The following is a 16,834-nucleotide window of genomic DNA, read 5'->3' on the forward strand; positions in this document are numbered from 1 at the left end:
ACCCAAAATATAATTCAACAAATTAATTAGGGTGCTTAAGATCAAATAACAAATTTATTTTTTAATTAAAAATTTTATCCACTTTTACGGTTTAAAACTATGAGATATATGTAGCATTCCACGTGTCACTAATTAATTATTTTGTCAATTAAATCAATTTTTAATAATATAAATGGATAAAATTAAAAAATAAAACATCAATTTAATCTTTGATTTAACCAGCAAAAATTAATTTATCCCATTTTAAAGTAAAATCAACAAAATACTAGCTCGATACAAATGTTTCAAAACAAACCTGCCAAGAACCATACCACATACATTCCACCAAAAAAGCACAAAACTTGGAACCAAAATTTGTAGTGAAGTGTCAGCTACAATGCCTGGAAGTGGATGCAAGAGCCACTGCTTGTGCCCAAACTTTCAACCGAGCCTTGACATCTCTAGGATCATCACCTGCAAAACCAAACCCATATCCCATCAAATAAACTCAACATACTAACCCTTTTTACATAAAAAATAAAAAAGACAACACTGACCAGGGCTAGAGATACACCAATTAGCAATGGGGGAATTACCACCACTACTAGTATTATCAATGGCGGAACCTGATAATGAAACACGACCAGGCATCTCTAATTCCAACCCTAAGTCCCTACATGCCTTCACTTCCTCCATATCCATACACAACGATCGTTTTCCACCTTTAGGTCTCGTAATCACCACTACACCCCCTTCACTTTCACCACTAAAACTCCCACTGTAATTGCTATGGCTGTAATTGTAGTACGACCCACTTTTGTTCTTCCCTTCATGTTTACAACCCATTTCTTTATCAACCCATCTTCCCTTTATAACTCTCCTCTTCCTCAAATCCTTGCTCCGCCGCCCTCTCAGTCTCTGAGCTTCGCTTTCACTAGCGTAATCCTTGACCACCGCTGCCCTGGGTCTACTCCTCCGACGAGGCGGCGTGGCGGGAAGAGAGTAACAACTAGGTTCGCCGTCGGAATCCGATGACAGTTCCTTAACGGTGAACTCCTCGTCAACGTCTGCATCGAAGCTTTCGATCGATAACCTTGACATATACATCCCCATATCATCATCGTCGTCGTCGTCTTCATTAGTATACATGGAACTATTACACATAGAAAGCCTGGATAAATTATGTGGATGAAGCCCAACATCAATATCATCATATTCATCATCATGGATAGATGAAACAACCGTCATGCTTTCATCTGATGCCATTTTTTTTTACTGGAATTCTACAAACGAAGAAGAAGAAACTAAAGGAAATGAAAAGAAGGTAAAGCGTTTTTGGGTATGAACTAAAAGTGAGTATTGCTTAGACAGAGAAAGAGAGAATACATAATAAAAGCACGGATCCCACTAAGTTATGATGATTTAAAGGCTTTTCTGTGAATCAATTTGTTTGTTTTTTCATGATAAGATAATAAAAAGGGTGAAATTCAAATCCCCTCTTCTTCCGCCACACAATTTATACTTGCAAATGACTTTGAAATTTGTTGGTCAATTGTACCAAACTCATTAAATTATTTTTAAATTTATATTTTAGTCACTAAACTTTAAAATATTACAAATTAGTCACTGAATTATTCAAAAAATTTCATTTAGAGCTCGCTAGTTATACTTTAAGAAAAACACTTAACATCCTAATGACTTAAATAAAAACTTTCAAATAGTTTAGTGATTATTTTGTAAGTTTCTAAAGTTGAGAGACTAAAATGTATGTATACTAATAGTTTAGTGACCTTGAGTAAAATTTACCCTAAAATGAATATATTATGCTCACTCAATGACTTTCTTTTGATTAAAAATGATTAAGATGTACACGCGGCAATATTAGGGCAGATGACGTAGCGAATCAGCTGAAGAGGGGGAGTGTCCCACACCACATAGTTTAGAACACGTGGCTTCAGACAAGTTCCTTGGCTGCTGCTAAGTGTGTTCGATTTCGACCTGTTGCTCTGTCACACGAGTCGCGACTCACCAGCCATTACGAAGGGAATCAAACAACGTTGGCCAGTTTCAAAACCAGTTTCTTTTTACATAATGAAAAATAAAATGTTCTTTATATATATTGTCCACATACTTCATTTCAAATCGGTTTTTCATCTCTCAATTTTTCTTCTTCATCCCTACAAATTTGAGTGTTTCTTTTTATTAAATTCCATTAAAATTTTAAAGAGCATTTTCTAAAAAAATAAATAAATAAATTCATATGTATAATTATGTTTAAAATTTGATTCAAGTGTTTAAATATGCTCCCTACGAATCTTAATTACTATCTAATGCCCTAGTTGATACTTAGACTATCGAAAGGACTTGATTAATAAAATATTGATATTTTGAGAACAATATTATAACGATTTAAAGTTCATGGCAGATTTAAAACATGGGATCATAGTTTAAGGATATATACAAGTATAATACACAAGCGAATACAATTTAAAGACACATGAAAAAACCTCAATCCATTTATGAAATTTACGGTTTCCATTAAGGCTTTTAATTATCACATTAAATTTTAACTAAATTCAAAATTAAATCAAATTAAAAACCCTAAATGTAAGTAAAACTCTTGTAATATTTTTTAGTTATTCCCGAAATTCAAACTCAAAATACATAAAATATAATAACTCGCAAGCTCTAGCTCACTGATTTATAGTATAAATGAAAGACGTGAAAATGAAATATCGAAAATGTACGAAAAAGAAAAAGCCTTCATTAATGGCTAAATAGTACAACATAAAATGGTCCCTCTCTCATATGGTATTATTATCAGTCCCAATTATTATTTCACTTTTGTTTCATTTCTGGATTGTTCAACAAAACAGTAGCAAACACTCACCAACCGCTTAGTTTTAGTTTATAATTGATAAAAGAAAAAATATTAATAATTTTTTGGACTTGAATTTGGCTACTATTTTAATATTGGGATTTGAATTTCTTTTTCAAGTTAATCTTGAATTTGGGTGTTGTTCCCACATTGGAGCTTAAACTTTTTCTTATTCAAGACTAAAGTTCATGTCTCAATATGGGAACAATTGTCAAATTTAGACCCTGATATAGAAACAATTTAGACCCCAATGTAGAAGCAATTATTAAGTTCAAACATTTACTTAGATCAAACAAAAGTTCAAGTCACAAAATGAATTTTTTTGTTGCCAAAGTCTCTGAAAGTCAGGGTCTTACTGAGCAATGGCATGTACGTCCATGGCGAGGAGAAGGTGGCAGTTTCCAACTAATGGATGGGTCAAAGTTAATGAATGGAATAAGGGTGTCAATCGGTGGAGTGATAAGAGGACCAAATGGAGGCTGGTTGGTGGGTTTTCGAAATGGAGATAGGTATGACTGACATATTTCAGGGTGAGGCACCGGTAATGATAGAAGGATTGAAATTAGCTTGGATGCAAGGCTTCAAATAAGTGGAATTAGAAAGTGATAATGATTTTTTAATTAATACTCAACGAAATGAATTAGCAGCGATTAGCAAGATTGGTGAAGTTAGAATGATTCATGACTGGAGTTCTAATGATTGGAAAGTGAAATTCCAATGCATTTTGAGGGACATCAATAAGGTTGTTGATTCCATCGCTAAGGAGGCAGGGGGTGGAATTGGTCATTTGATCGCCCTTATTGATCTTCCGTCATACCTGAAAAGTTTGTTGGAAGAGAACATTCAACACGCAATGCACACGGTGACTAATGGAGCCTAATCCTTTTGAAATTTTAATCTGGTATTAAATTTTATTTCTACCAAAAAAAATTTGTTGCCAAATTCAAACTCCAATTTAACTTTTTTATCAATTTAAACACCTTAAAAATTATTTAAAAAATTAAAATTCATTAAACTAATGTAAAATTATTTTTAAATGGCATATAAGACATGTTAAATAAATAGCTACTAACTCCAACAATAATACATGACACAAGTCAGAGGGCTGGTGGTGCAAATAGTCAAACTAAGGATATCTGTTCCAACCAATTAATAAACAAAGGTAGTCAATTCCGCACTAGCTCTAATAGTACCAACTATTGTGCATCATTTTAGTGGTAAAATGGAACATCAAACTCTCTTTTTTGTGGCCGTGAAAATTTTGGCTTGTATCGATTGCAATAGTTTTTTTCACCCAATTTTGGCCATTCTGGTTGGAACTAAACTTGTTCAAGGGTAAGTTATTTATCCGAGCTTGAAGTTATACTTAAAATTTAAAATATATTTCTGAAAAATTTTAAATTTGTTTAAAATGTGTGTCAGGCTCGAACTTTGAATATTGAAACTAGAGTTCAACATGTTTTCAATTTTATAATATGACATTTTTTTTATATTATATATCATATAAATTATATCTTATTAAATTAAATATACAATACTATAACATAAATGTTAAAAAATATGTTAAGTTATTTATGTTTAGAAATTTAATAATAAAGTTTATTTAATGGTAGTAAATATATATAAGTTTAAATATTGAATAGGGCTAAATGAGTTTATAATGTTATATGGGTTGCATGTAAATTTATGCATTTAATTTTTAATTAGTTTTTAAATAATGTATCTTTAATTGTCACTAATTATTGATAATGATAATTTCTCTTAATTTTTAAATAATATACACATTCTGGAACTATATAAGGTAAACTATAATGTTAGGTAAAACAACATGCAGCAATTATAATAATAGTTCATAATTAATAGGAAAGGTATTTAAATTAAATTAATAAACATATTAAATAATAGTGATTAAAAAACAATCGTTAAACTTTGAATTTCTTTTCAAAGCAAATTCACAAAATATTCTTCACCCATACCAAACAAATAACATATAGATAAAAAAAAATAAACAAATTTAAGAGTGATTGCTTCACATAGTATAAACTTACGACACGTTTGGTTCGTTAGAATGGAATAGAGTAGGAATGTAATAGCTATGCGCTAGGAATGAAATAGAGACGTAATAAGGCTTACCTTGTTTGGTTGATTAGAATCATGATATGGAATAGATTTGAAAAAGACTATTTTACCCTTGTTACAAATATTAATTTATTTACAAATTAAATTTTTTATTGTTTTAATTTATTAAGTATAATATTATTAGCATTAAAATATTATTTTAAGATATTTAAGATATTATATGTAAACAAATAATTAAAATATCATTTTACTAATATTAATTTATTATTGGTTTATTATGAATTTTTTTTAAATAATAACATATCTACAAAATTTTTAAATTATAAATTATTTAATTTGTATAAGTTAAATAAATTATTTTACCTCTCCTCTCTCTCAGGTCCCCCCCCCCCTCCACATTTTAGTGTAGAAAAATCTTCATCATGTTTTCCAGAAATTACCGTTCACCACCGTATCAACCATCGCGGGTAGCCATCATCCGTCTTCCTTTCTTACTCGAAATTTCAAATTTGGATTATATCAACCCCCTATTTTCGATTCTCTTGTTAGTTTTCTCTAAATCTATGCGTAACACTATAAATCTACAAAAATATTTTGAAGCTTCCACCCACATTACGTCGTCTTCCACTGCTTCAACAACCACAATTATCTAATATGTGATTCTCTCTTCTCTCTTTTCCTCCTTTCCTAAGTTAAAAGCCCCAAATCAAGTATCAAAACCCAAAAACCCATGTTTTTTTTTATCACTAAGAAGAAAAATACCCCAAACCAGTGCAATCACCATGCAATTTTCTTTGTAACGGTTCTCAAATGGCTTGAATTACAGGATCATTCTCGTTACTTTCTTTCTCTCTTTATTTTCGCAATTTTACTTTGTTGTTGTGTTGAATGATTTCAAGTTTTGTTTTGTTTTATGTTTATTTGATTTCAAGGCCTAAAAAAGGGTATTTTAGGAGGAAGAAAAGGATGTCATTTGGTAAAGAGGCTGGAATACCCATTTAGCACCCCCTCTACCGAAAAGCTATTCAACGATTTTGTGTAATAGAGTAGGAATCAGTGATAATATTAGTTAAGCTAAACTTAAATTTTTAATTACCAAATGCTATTTATAAAGCTAAACTTAAATTTTAATTGGTATAAAATTCTAATATTATCAAGTGATAATTAAGATACTTAGAGTTTTATTCAAGTAATAATTCTTTTTTACCTAAGTAAACACATTTCTAAAAAATAAAATTAACACAATATTTTTACGTCAAAATTTTAATTAATAATTATAAATTAAATTATAATTATAATTATAATTATAATTATCACGGTTTTTTTTTCTATATGTCATTCATAGAGTTTTATCCAAGTAATAACTCTATTTTAAAATTAGTACAACTTTTTTAACTAATAATTCTAAATTAAATTATAATTATTTTTAAAGTTAATTTAGTAATATGTTAGAAAATAAAGGGTATTCTTCTCAATTCAAAATTTTTCCAAACTCGTGTTTTTATATATATTATAGATTTATATAATTGATAAGTATTTTTTGTATACATATATTAAATATTTCTTAAAAATATCTATAAATCTAAAACGATATACTAAAACAAACCAATACTGATACATACAAATTTCAATCGAAAAAGAATATGTCTACTGGTACATTACTAACTATTTTTAACCCTTATCGTTACTTTGCTAATCTTCCTCCTCAAATTTCTCTTACATTCATTACATGTTCTAACTTAAACATCGAAAAACATCTTCACAACATAAACTTTGACACTATCATAAAATTATGTATATATATTCAAGGTTCATCCAAACGTGTAACCCAAACTCTCAAACACCAGTCAAATGACACATAAACAATTTTTTTTATATTATGCAAAAATATAAATTGATTTGTAAATGTTATCCAATGTGGGAATGTCCCAATTTGAACCATAAATAATTAAAAAAAGTCAATTTTAAACTTTGTGATATCAAATTACATTCTTTTTACTTTGTTGATTAATGATTTAATCTTGAATGGATGTTGACACTTGATTAACCGTGTGATTTCCGTGTAGGTCACTTTTTTTTAATTATAAATTTACTATAGATTAATATATATATTTAGGTAAATAATAATATTGGTTTAATCCAAACTTTATCTACATTGTAAAAGTCACCAGTCCACTACAAATTCAAATACCGAAATTGCCCTCTAAGAATACAAAAAGAATTGGCTGAGTTTGGGGTAAATTTCACTTAATGTTACTAAACTATTGGTAAGTTAACATTTTAGTAACTTAACCTTAAAAAATTTATAAATAATTATTGAACTATTTGAAAGTTTTCATTTTTATCACTGGTAAACCTGATCATGTCTAGGCCACCCGTCTAGGCCCGAAGACTCTCCCGAAAAGTGGGAGGGTTTGGGCAAAAAATAAGGACCTTGGGTAAGATTTTTTGGTTCAGGCCTGCTCCGAATTTGGCTAAAAAAATTTTCACTGCTATTTTGATGTTGTTTTGATGTCATTTTACTATTATATTGCTACTATTTTATTGTTATTGTTTGAATATTGTATAACTCTTGTTTTATTATTAATTTTGCTACTATGTTAGAGACATTTGCTTGTTAAGTTGTAACTATTTTAGTGTTATTTAAGTATAAAGAGTTTTTTTAATGTATTTTCAATTTGTTGAGAAACAATTATTTTAATGTTTTTAGTGTATTTGATGTATTATGTTTTTTAAATTTGTTTTTATATAAAAAAATAATATAAAAATTAATTCGAGCGGGTCGGGCCTAGGAAACGGGTATAAAATTTTACATTGGCCCGGCCCAAACCCAACCCAACTTTGTCCATGATCAGGTCTAGTCATTGGGTTGTTCAAATCATTGTTGTGTATGGTCTTCTTTGTTTGCATCGTTTGCACAAATCGAAAGCTCTAATTCCTTTTTTTTATACAATTTAGTTTTTTATTTTTATGAAACAACTTTGAATGTCACAAATCGGCGAATTAAAATTCAAACAACTTTCTTCTCTGATCTTTGACATTGATTTCTGAATTGACTTGAATCTAAGGTTCTTCTACTCATTAATAGGTATCGATTGTTAAATCGTTGCTTGAAGCTCTCTAGCTGGACTTTAAAAAAAGCCTTTAATAACCCAACGGCGTAAATAAAAAACTTTTGAATAGTTCGGTGCCTTAAATGAAAGCTTTAAAATGGTTAAGTGACCATTTTGTAACATTTTGAAGTTGAACGACTAAAATGTAAAGTTACTACTAGTTTAGTGACCCCGGGTGTAGTTTACCCAAGAGTTTATAACAAGTAACAACAGAAGGGGTAATTTGGGTAATTGGAATAAGCTTAATTGTAGTTTTGTGAGGAATTTTGGTTAGGGTGTGTTTGGAAGCATATGGCACACGAGGTTGTGTTTTGATTTAAAGTATTGAAAGCTGATGTATGTAACCGCGTTTTAAAAGTCAGGTGTACGCTTTTTCCATCAAAACGACAAATCTATAAACCCCTAATTGTTGATTTTCCAAACAAGACCTTAGGGCACAACTGTGGTCCACCATGACCAGGTCCGATTTCAACCCATATTCTTATAAACGGGTGAGTTGAGTTTGGTTCAATTCGATTGAGCACGACTCTTAATTTCTTTCCAACACTAAATTTGTGTTTTAGTTTTTTAAAATTATTTTGACAGAATAAACTGGGTTTGGGATTTCTAAAAATATTTTAATATTTTAATAAAATTCAAATCCTATTTTATTATTTCGATATTTGAAATTTATTTTCTCCCCCACACATCACCAATCTTTCTATCTTCAAATTAAATTAAATCTTGTAGCCACCCTTTGTTATCTTCAAATTATTTTTGGAATTGAGCTAACACAGCCGCTCACCGACTCCTTTTATTTTTTTACTTTTTTGAGCCAGCTTCGTTGATGGCTACGCTGATGTGATCGTGATAATGACTGTGATGCTTACACGTGTTTAATACAAAAATTAATTTAATATTTAAAAAATTTCTAAAACCCTAAATCTTAAACCTTTAATGTCTTAAAGTCTGCCAATATCTCATGGACATTTATTTTGTCTTCTGGTTTAACTAAATGAAAATTTTATAAAGTTAAATATTCAAGATTTGAATAGTTTTGAATATTTTGGGTTGAAATTTCATCGTGTATGTTTTTTCTAATTTTTATATAAAATATACAAAAATAAAAAATAAAAAATAAAAATACTCTCAAACTAATATTTGCCGATTGATGGATAACACAGACTCAATCAAACTTTTGTTAAAAAAAACCTTACATAAAAATATATATTATAAAATATATTTTTAAATATTTTAGTGAGACTTTGGGTGAAATTATTAAGTTAAAATTTTGAACATAATGTATCTCACTATAATATTATTTTATTAAAAATATGAAGAATAAAGCAAAAATATCCTTATATTAATTTTCATTATTTCGTAAAGGGAGAGAAGCTTCTAAATATTTCTAAATTGAATTGATGTTTTGTTGACGTATAACACTAATTCAATCAAAAGTTTAATACACAGTATAGACATGCAATTCAACAAATACGAATATTACCTATTAAACATTCATTATTAAATTCACTTTATTTTGTAAATAACAGATTCATATTATGGAAATCCTTTTTACTTTTACAAATAAAAAATTTCGGATATTCAAATTAATTTTATATTTTACTTTTTTAACAATACATTTATGAATATTTAATTATTTATTTTATGTAAAAAAGATTTCCGATAGTTAGATATATATAATAAAGTCAATATTTTGTATTGATATAATAAAGATATCAAATTAATTTAAAATTTTATATGAATGACAAATACAGGGGTATAGACAGAGGTAGGTGGTGGTCTTGGCCTCCCAAAACTCGTAAAATTGACTTGTAACCACTTTAAAATTTTGCAAACTACAAGTTATTATAATAGTAAATTTGACTTTGCCTCTCCACCAAAAAATATATATATATTCATCTCTGGCTCTCTTAAAGTAATTTTATGACTTTGCCCCTTAACAAGTATAATTATATTGATAAATTCAATGATTAGATTAATAAAATATTAACCGTAAAAAATGAAAGTGTATAAACTTATTTAAATTTTTATACCAATGTAAGTATATATCTCCCCATTTGAAAAATGTACATTGCTTCTTCTTTTCTTTTCTTTTTTTTCATTACATTGTTTAAATTAGGCTAGATCGACCAAAGTATTAGTATGGAGAGAGGGAATATACTGGTTGACCTTAGGGATGACAAAACCTGAAACACTCGATGGATTCTCAACCAATCCGTTCCAAATGGAACGGAAAGTCTTTTTTAAAAAAGTAAATGCGAAATGAGGTGGGCTGGATTTTTTCTTTTGAATGGTGGAAATGAAGCGGTTATGGTAATCGCTTGCCCCACCCCACCCACCCCATTTCATTATATGGAATTACCATTTTATCATTGTATATGTAAATTATTAAAAGGGTAAAAATGTAATATAAATAAATAAATTTTATATTCAAAATTCAAATATTTACTTGATTTAAAAAATATTAAAAATATTAAAAATAAGTAGTAAAAATTAAATTGAAGTGAAGCGGAAAGGAGTAAAGTGGGGATGAAAGCATCCAACATTTATGGAGATTATAATGATTTTTAAGGTTATACATTGATAATGGAGCAATGGAACAGAGTTAATTAACTTGCTAATCATTCGAAATTTGTAGAAGAGACTTTTTCTATTATTAGTAAATTTTTTTAATGATGTTTAATAATTTATAAACAAAGCCATACACCACCATAAAGGCCCTAGATCATTGCAGTTTGCAAAATTTCACGGTTCATACGTCCAAGATGCTTGACCCACTACTTTAGTACTATGATTCCATTATTGGGTTTCAGCTAAGGTTTAAGAAAAATTGAGAAATAAAAATGGACTTTTGGATTTCAAAGTTTTCAAATCCAATTTTATTTTCATTTAATTTAAAATTAAATTTAATTTTAAGAGATGAAATTAAATATTTTATATAATGAAAACGATTAAAAAATTTTAGATAAAAATCTTTTTAAAAAGGATATTTAAATATTATCAAATAATATCCAAGAAAAAACAGAACTTATTTATGCTAAAGGGACATTATTAGCAAATACAGGAGTTCATTCTAGTGCGTCAACTAATAAAAAAGTCTACTTTTTCATCAAGCATTTGAACCAAGTCTTAATTTTGTAGTTGACATTGTTGGGAGGGTTTACTCAAATGCCACCCTGATCCGAACATGACTATACTCAAATCGTAAAACAGATAAAAACACTTGTCATTTGTAAAAAAAAAGGGTTCCTTTTAGTGTTTATATTTAAAATGAATTAATTGTTTGAGTTGCTTGGGGTTCAAGGCACACAAATTGATTAATTACAATTAATAGTATGTTCCAAGATTTGACATTGGGATTAATGCTTTACTTTATTCATAACAACCATATAATAAATTACACATATTAGAGCTTGTGTTTTGAGTCACTTTTTGGTGTTTACAATAGAGTAATAGTAAGTTATTTTTTTGGAAGGCATATATTTTAAAGTGTACACATTTGCGCGGTTGCGCATTTATAACATAAACACTTTGAAATTCTTAAGTTGATAATTATATGAGAGTACGTGATGGTAAAAACTATTGAAAACTAAAACTATTAACTCTATCCATGTGTAAAATTTCTCGAATCTTTCTAGGAGGAGAATCAAGTATCTGCAAGTCTTCCTTTCTTCCAAGAGCCAATTTGGCTATAGCGTCTGCAGCCTGATTATTCTCCCGAGGTATATGTTTTACAAGCCACTGACCTTCGCAAGTTAATAAGTATTGGATCCTCCTGATTAGAGCAGAATTCGAGATGGTCAATAAGCTATCTTGAATCTATTTAATAGCCTCCAAACAATCTGATTGGATTATCACCTTATCATGTCCTCTTTTTTGGATGAGGTTAATACCATCCAAAATGTCTCATAATTGTAACAGGTTGTTTTCAATGTTGTCGAATACAGTGGTTTCGAGACCACAATTTTGGCAAGTAAATTATTATTTTAATGTTTATGAGACTATATTAAGGTCGTATTAAAATTTTGTTAAGAAATTTTGATGTTTAAATAGTTAACTAAGTAAAAAGGACTAAATCGTAAAAAGGATAAAAGTTGAGTTCTATTAGTTAAAGGGGTCCAATAGCTTTGAAATCTTAAATTAAAGGACTTGAATGGTAAATATACCATTTAATGAGTTGGTGGATAGTTATGGACAAGGTTTTAATGAAATTTTAATGACTTTAAAAGGTTAATTTAATAATTTGGTAATTAAAAAGAAAATTAAATAAGAAAAGATGAACCAAAGTTGTCATCTTCATCTTTTTGTTATTTTAAAACCTAAAAACACCATTAGAGAAGGGGGAGAATTTGGTCAAGCTTGTGTTGACTGCATGGTGAGTTTTTAAGTCCCGTTTTTAATGATTTTATGTTTTTGAGTTCGTTTTAGCTTAATCTAGCTAGCCTGGGGTTAATTTGCAAAACTGTTAAAGGTTGAGGGACTTATCATGAATTATTTTGAATGATTTTTTATGTTAATTGATAGATTATAAATCCTAGTTGAAAAATAAACAAGTTTTGTAAAGTTATTTTTTTTATGAATTTTGGAATTAGGGATTAAATTGTTAAAGGTGTAAATCTATATGTTTCACTGTGAAATGATAGTAAATATGGGTTGCTTCAAGGTCCCTTTTATCTATGGTTAATATGGATTTAGATTAAAATGGTTAGATTTTAAGTTATAACCCTAAGACTAGATTGTGAAAAGTTAAAATGTTAGGGGCAAATTGGTAATTTTACATAAATATGAATATGGATTAAATTTAATACTAGAAGTATTTAATTGATTGAAATTATCTATTTAGATCAAGATAAACCACGTTCAGACTTAGATCGAGGAAAAACTAAAACTTCAGATTAGTTCGATCAAACTACTACGCCTTTAACTATCGAGGTAAGTTCGTATGAACGATAATCATTTTAATATAATCTAAATTGAATGTTTACTATGTTATTTTTAATGTAAATGGATTGATATATAAACGTATCAATGCTATGATGAATTGACGGATATCGAGTCTCGGTTGAACCTTAAGAATTCTTAGGATACAAATGACATGTCATTAGTGATTTCATGTTTTGGGTGCTGGTCTTTAATGTCCTACCGGCAGCTGAGGTTCAACATTTGTTGCGGATTCTCCACAGCTCGTATGAGCAGCATCGTGTAGCTTACATTCCGACCCACAGCTTGTGTGAGCAAACCCATTTCACAGCTCGCGTGAGCATTGATGTAAAGAAAATATTACAGTTATATGTAAAGGCACACTTCGTATGAGCTTTCCCTAGTATCCGATGTAATTCTAGATGGTTCATCGGGTAAAAAAAGGAAAAAGGAAAGGTAAGTATGCAAATGCAATGAATCATGACATTATGGTAACGTTGATGATGTAAAATGTTATGTTTATACATGGTAAACCACATATCTTATGGTTGGTTTCATATATATATGAACAAGTATACTAATTTGTGAGTTTGATGATGTTGTAGAGGCTCATACTAAGCTTATGACATTGGTTTTGGTTTATACTTATTCTATGAATGATATTATAAAAATGGTAAGTTATGTTTAAGGTTTATACGAGCTTACTAAGCACTCATTGCTTACGTAGCCTCTTTTCTTTGTTTTATAGATCATTAGAAGCTCGATTTGATTGGAAGCTCGTCGAAGACCTATCACATTATCCAACAGTCAATTTGGTAGTTTTTGAGTAATTTTGGCGAAGGTTAATAATGTCATGTATAGGATGTTATGTAATGGTGAATTGGTATGTTTTGCTTCGAAGATTATATTTGGTTGATGGACTTGTAATGCTTGTTAAGCTCTGTCATTTTGGTACTTTAAAGTGCTTGTGAATAATGTTCTTTTGGTATGTTGATGATGGCTTACAAATGGTCAATTTGAGACATGTTTTGGCACATTTTTGAACTAGGTCTTTACGTATAAATTAAAGTAATGTTAGCATGTGTAGGTAAATGATGTATTGATGTTATTGTGGTGTAATGGCCTAAATTCAAGGTTATCGGAACAATGGTTTCATAGCCACAAATCTGATTTAAAGAGAAATTTATTTTAATATTTTTGCAAGAATATTGATATGATAGGAAAATCGTATGAAAATATAGATAGAAGAATTTTACCGATTTAGTAGTTAGTTAGAAAAAGAAATTATTGAAGAAATTAGGTAAAAACAAGGTATCGAGACCTCCATCTCGTAAAACCGAGTCGGAAATATTTTTACAAATATTTATGAAGTGTTAGTAATATGGTATTAAAATTTCGTTAGAGAATTTTAATGTTTGGGTAGTCAATTAAGTGAAAAGGACTAAATTGAAAAAGGTGTAAAAGTTACTAGAAGGATTAAATAGCTCAATTTTTAAATGAGGAGGGACATAAATTGAAAATAGCCCAAAAAGAGATATCTTGGGCGGCATAAGCTGGGAAAAATCAGGAGAATTGGTGAAATAAGGGCAAAATGGGAAAATAACAAAATTTACTAAAATGAAAATGGGACCAACTTGTAATATCTAGAATTCTCTTCATAATTTCTTCATTATCATCGGCCAAAAACATCCTAAGGGTTTATTTAAGCTGTTATTTCATAATTTTTTCACCAAGTGAGTTAATCCTTGCCTTATTCTTGTAATTTTTGTGTTTCTAAGACTTTTACAACTAGGTCCTATTACTAAATTCATTAGTTTTTGATTTTATGAATGAAATTGAAAGTTGATATGAATATGTTAGGGAATTTTATGATGAAATAGCATGAAATTGAAGCTTTAATTTGTTTATGAGATGATTTTATTAGGTAATTTCAATAGAAATTAATTTGTAGGACCTAATTGTGAAAAAGTTTGGAATCAAAGTCTAGTGCTAAAATTATGATTTCCAGAGGTTATAAAATAGTTTAAAGTGATATAATGAAGTTATAATTGAGAAAAATCATCTCAATTGAGAGGTTAATTGAGCAGGGATAAAATTATCATTTATTGAAAGCTTAGGGGAAAAATGGTAATTAACATCATGCACTAAAACAGTTTTGGACAGCAGCAGTAGTCTAACTTTGAAAAATCACCAAAAATTGTAGAGATCGAATTAAAGGATGAATAAAATATGAAATTAAATCATATTGAGTCTAGTTTCTTATAAAGGAAACAATGTAAGAAATGAAATTGTAAATAATGAGATATAATTGATTTTGTGAGACAAGGTCAGAATGAATTCGGGTTCCCTGTTCTAACTTTGGAAAATCATCAAAAATTGGATAAAAATATTTAGGGGCTTAAATTTATATGTTTAAAATTTTTAATAAGTCTATTTTCAAAAGAAACAAACGAGAACATCATCCTAATCCTGTACGAGGAGATAATTAATTTTTAATGAAGAAGAGTCAAAACTGTCAGACAGCAAAATAGGGATGACTTTAAAGAATAAACTGTACTTATTGGCTATACCAAAAATTCTGAAAATTTTATGGTAAGAAGATATGTGAGTCTAGTTTTGGGGAAAATTATCAGATCTTAATTTTGAGTTTCGTAACTCAAGATATAAATAATTTAGTGACTATGACTCAAGGAGACAACTCTGAAGGAACTATAAATAATAATGAGATTGTAGAGAATGTTACATATGAACATGAAATGTATTAAATTAATGATTAAATTTATTTATTTAAATTCAAAAAATTCAAATACAAAGCTAGATCGAGGAAAAGAAAAAAGTTCGGGATTAGTAGATTTTTGCATACGAACAAGTATCGAGGTAAGTTCATGTAACTTAAATTATATTCTTAAATGCTTGAAATATATTTTCTTGATGTGAATATGATTTGGATGTTTATTGTATGATAATTGATGAAGTATTGATATTCTTGATGAAAAGAGAAAATAAATCTCGGTTGAATGAAAGGAAAATTCGATGGATCTTTGAAAAGGAATTGACGATAAAAAGGATCTAGCCCGGACGGTTGATCCTATCTTGATATAGCCTTCCCGAAGAATATATGGAAAATGGATTTAGCCCGGACGGGTAATCCGAATTAGGGTCTGAATTTAGCCTGGACTGGTAATTCAGATCCAGGCTTATTAGAGTAATTGTCATTGCAGGGGATTTAGCCTGGACTTGTAATCCCGACAATACTCTATGAGTTTATATTATAAGGGATTTAGCCTGGACTGGTAATCCCGCTGTAAGAATGAGGTTCACGGGAGTGTGCTCTCTGAAATGGAAATGTGCGCACATGAATATGAATTGACGGACCCAGATTTGTACACTAAAGTGTACCCCTGAAAATCCATCGAAATTCCGAGAAATTCAACGGGATAAATATGGAAAAATAACAAGGAAATGGAAATCATGGAATTGATGAGCTCATCAATCATGTATATATTATTGATACATGAAAATTATTGGACTAATCTGAATGTTGAGTTTGTGCATGATAGGGGAATAATGTATTGAATGGGTGTATGAATGTTTATTGCATTGTATTGAAAATATTAGGTAAGTATAATTCTTGTTACATGAACTTACTAAGCACAAAGTGCTTACCCTGTTTCTTTTTCCCCTGTGTCGTAGTGTTAAGAGCTCGGAGGTTGGATTTGGTCGGAGACGCATCACACTATCAACCTCAAGATCTCGGTATATAAAGAAACTTTATTTTGGAAATCAATGGCATGTATAAGCTAGTAAAGTAAATGTTAATGTGAAATGAATGTATGGTTAGCCATTGGTATGGCTAACAAATTTT

At 29.4% G+C, this 16,834-nt stretch overlaps 1 protein-coding gene across 1 annotated transcript; it reads right to left on the reverse strand.

Moving 5' to 3' along the window:
* Positions 1–213: 213 nt before the first annotated feature.
* On the reverse strand, positions 214–1,479 carry LOC107945921 (uncharacterized). Its single transcript, XM_016880085.2, has 2 exons — positions 537–1,479; positions 214–453 (listed from the first exon to the last, which is right to left on the reverse strand). The coding sequence occupies exons 1-2, from the start codon at positions 1,243–1,245 to the stop codon at positions 368–370; spliced, it is 795 nt and encodes a 264-aa protein (XP_016735574.1). The 5' UTR covers positions 1,246–1,479; the 3' UTR covers positions 214–367.
* Positions 1,480–16,834: the final 15,355 nt, after the last annotated feature.

Source organism: Gossypium hirsutum, chromosome D12, assembly GCF_007990345.1.
Source record: "Gossypium hirsutum isolate 1008001.06 chromosome D12, Gossypium_hirsutum_v2.1, whole genome shotgun sequence".
In the NCBI taxonomy this organism is placed as follows: domain Eukaryota; kingdom Viridiplantae; phylum Streptophyta; class Magnoliopsida; order Malvales; family Malvaceae; genus Gossypium; species Gossypium hirsutum.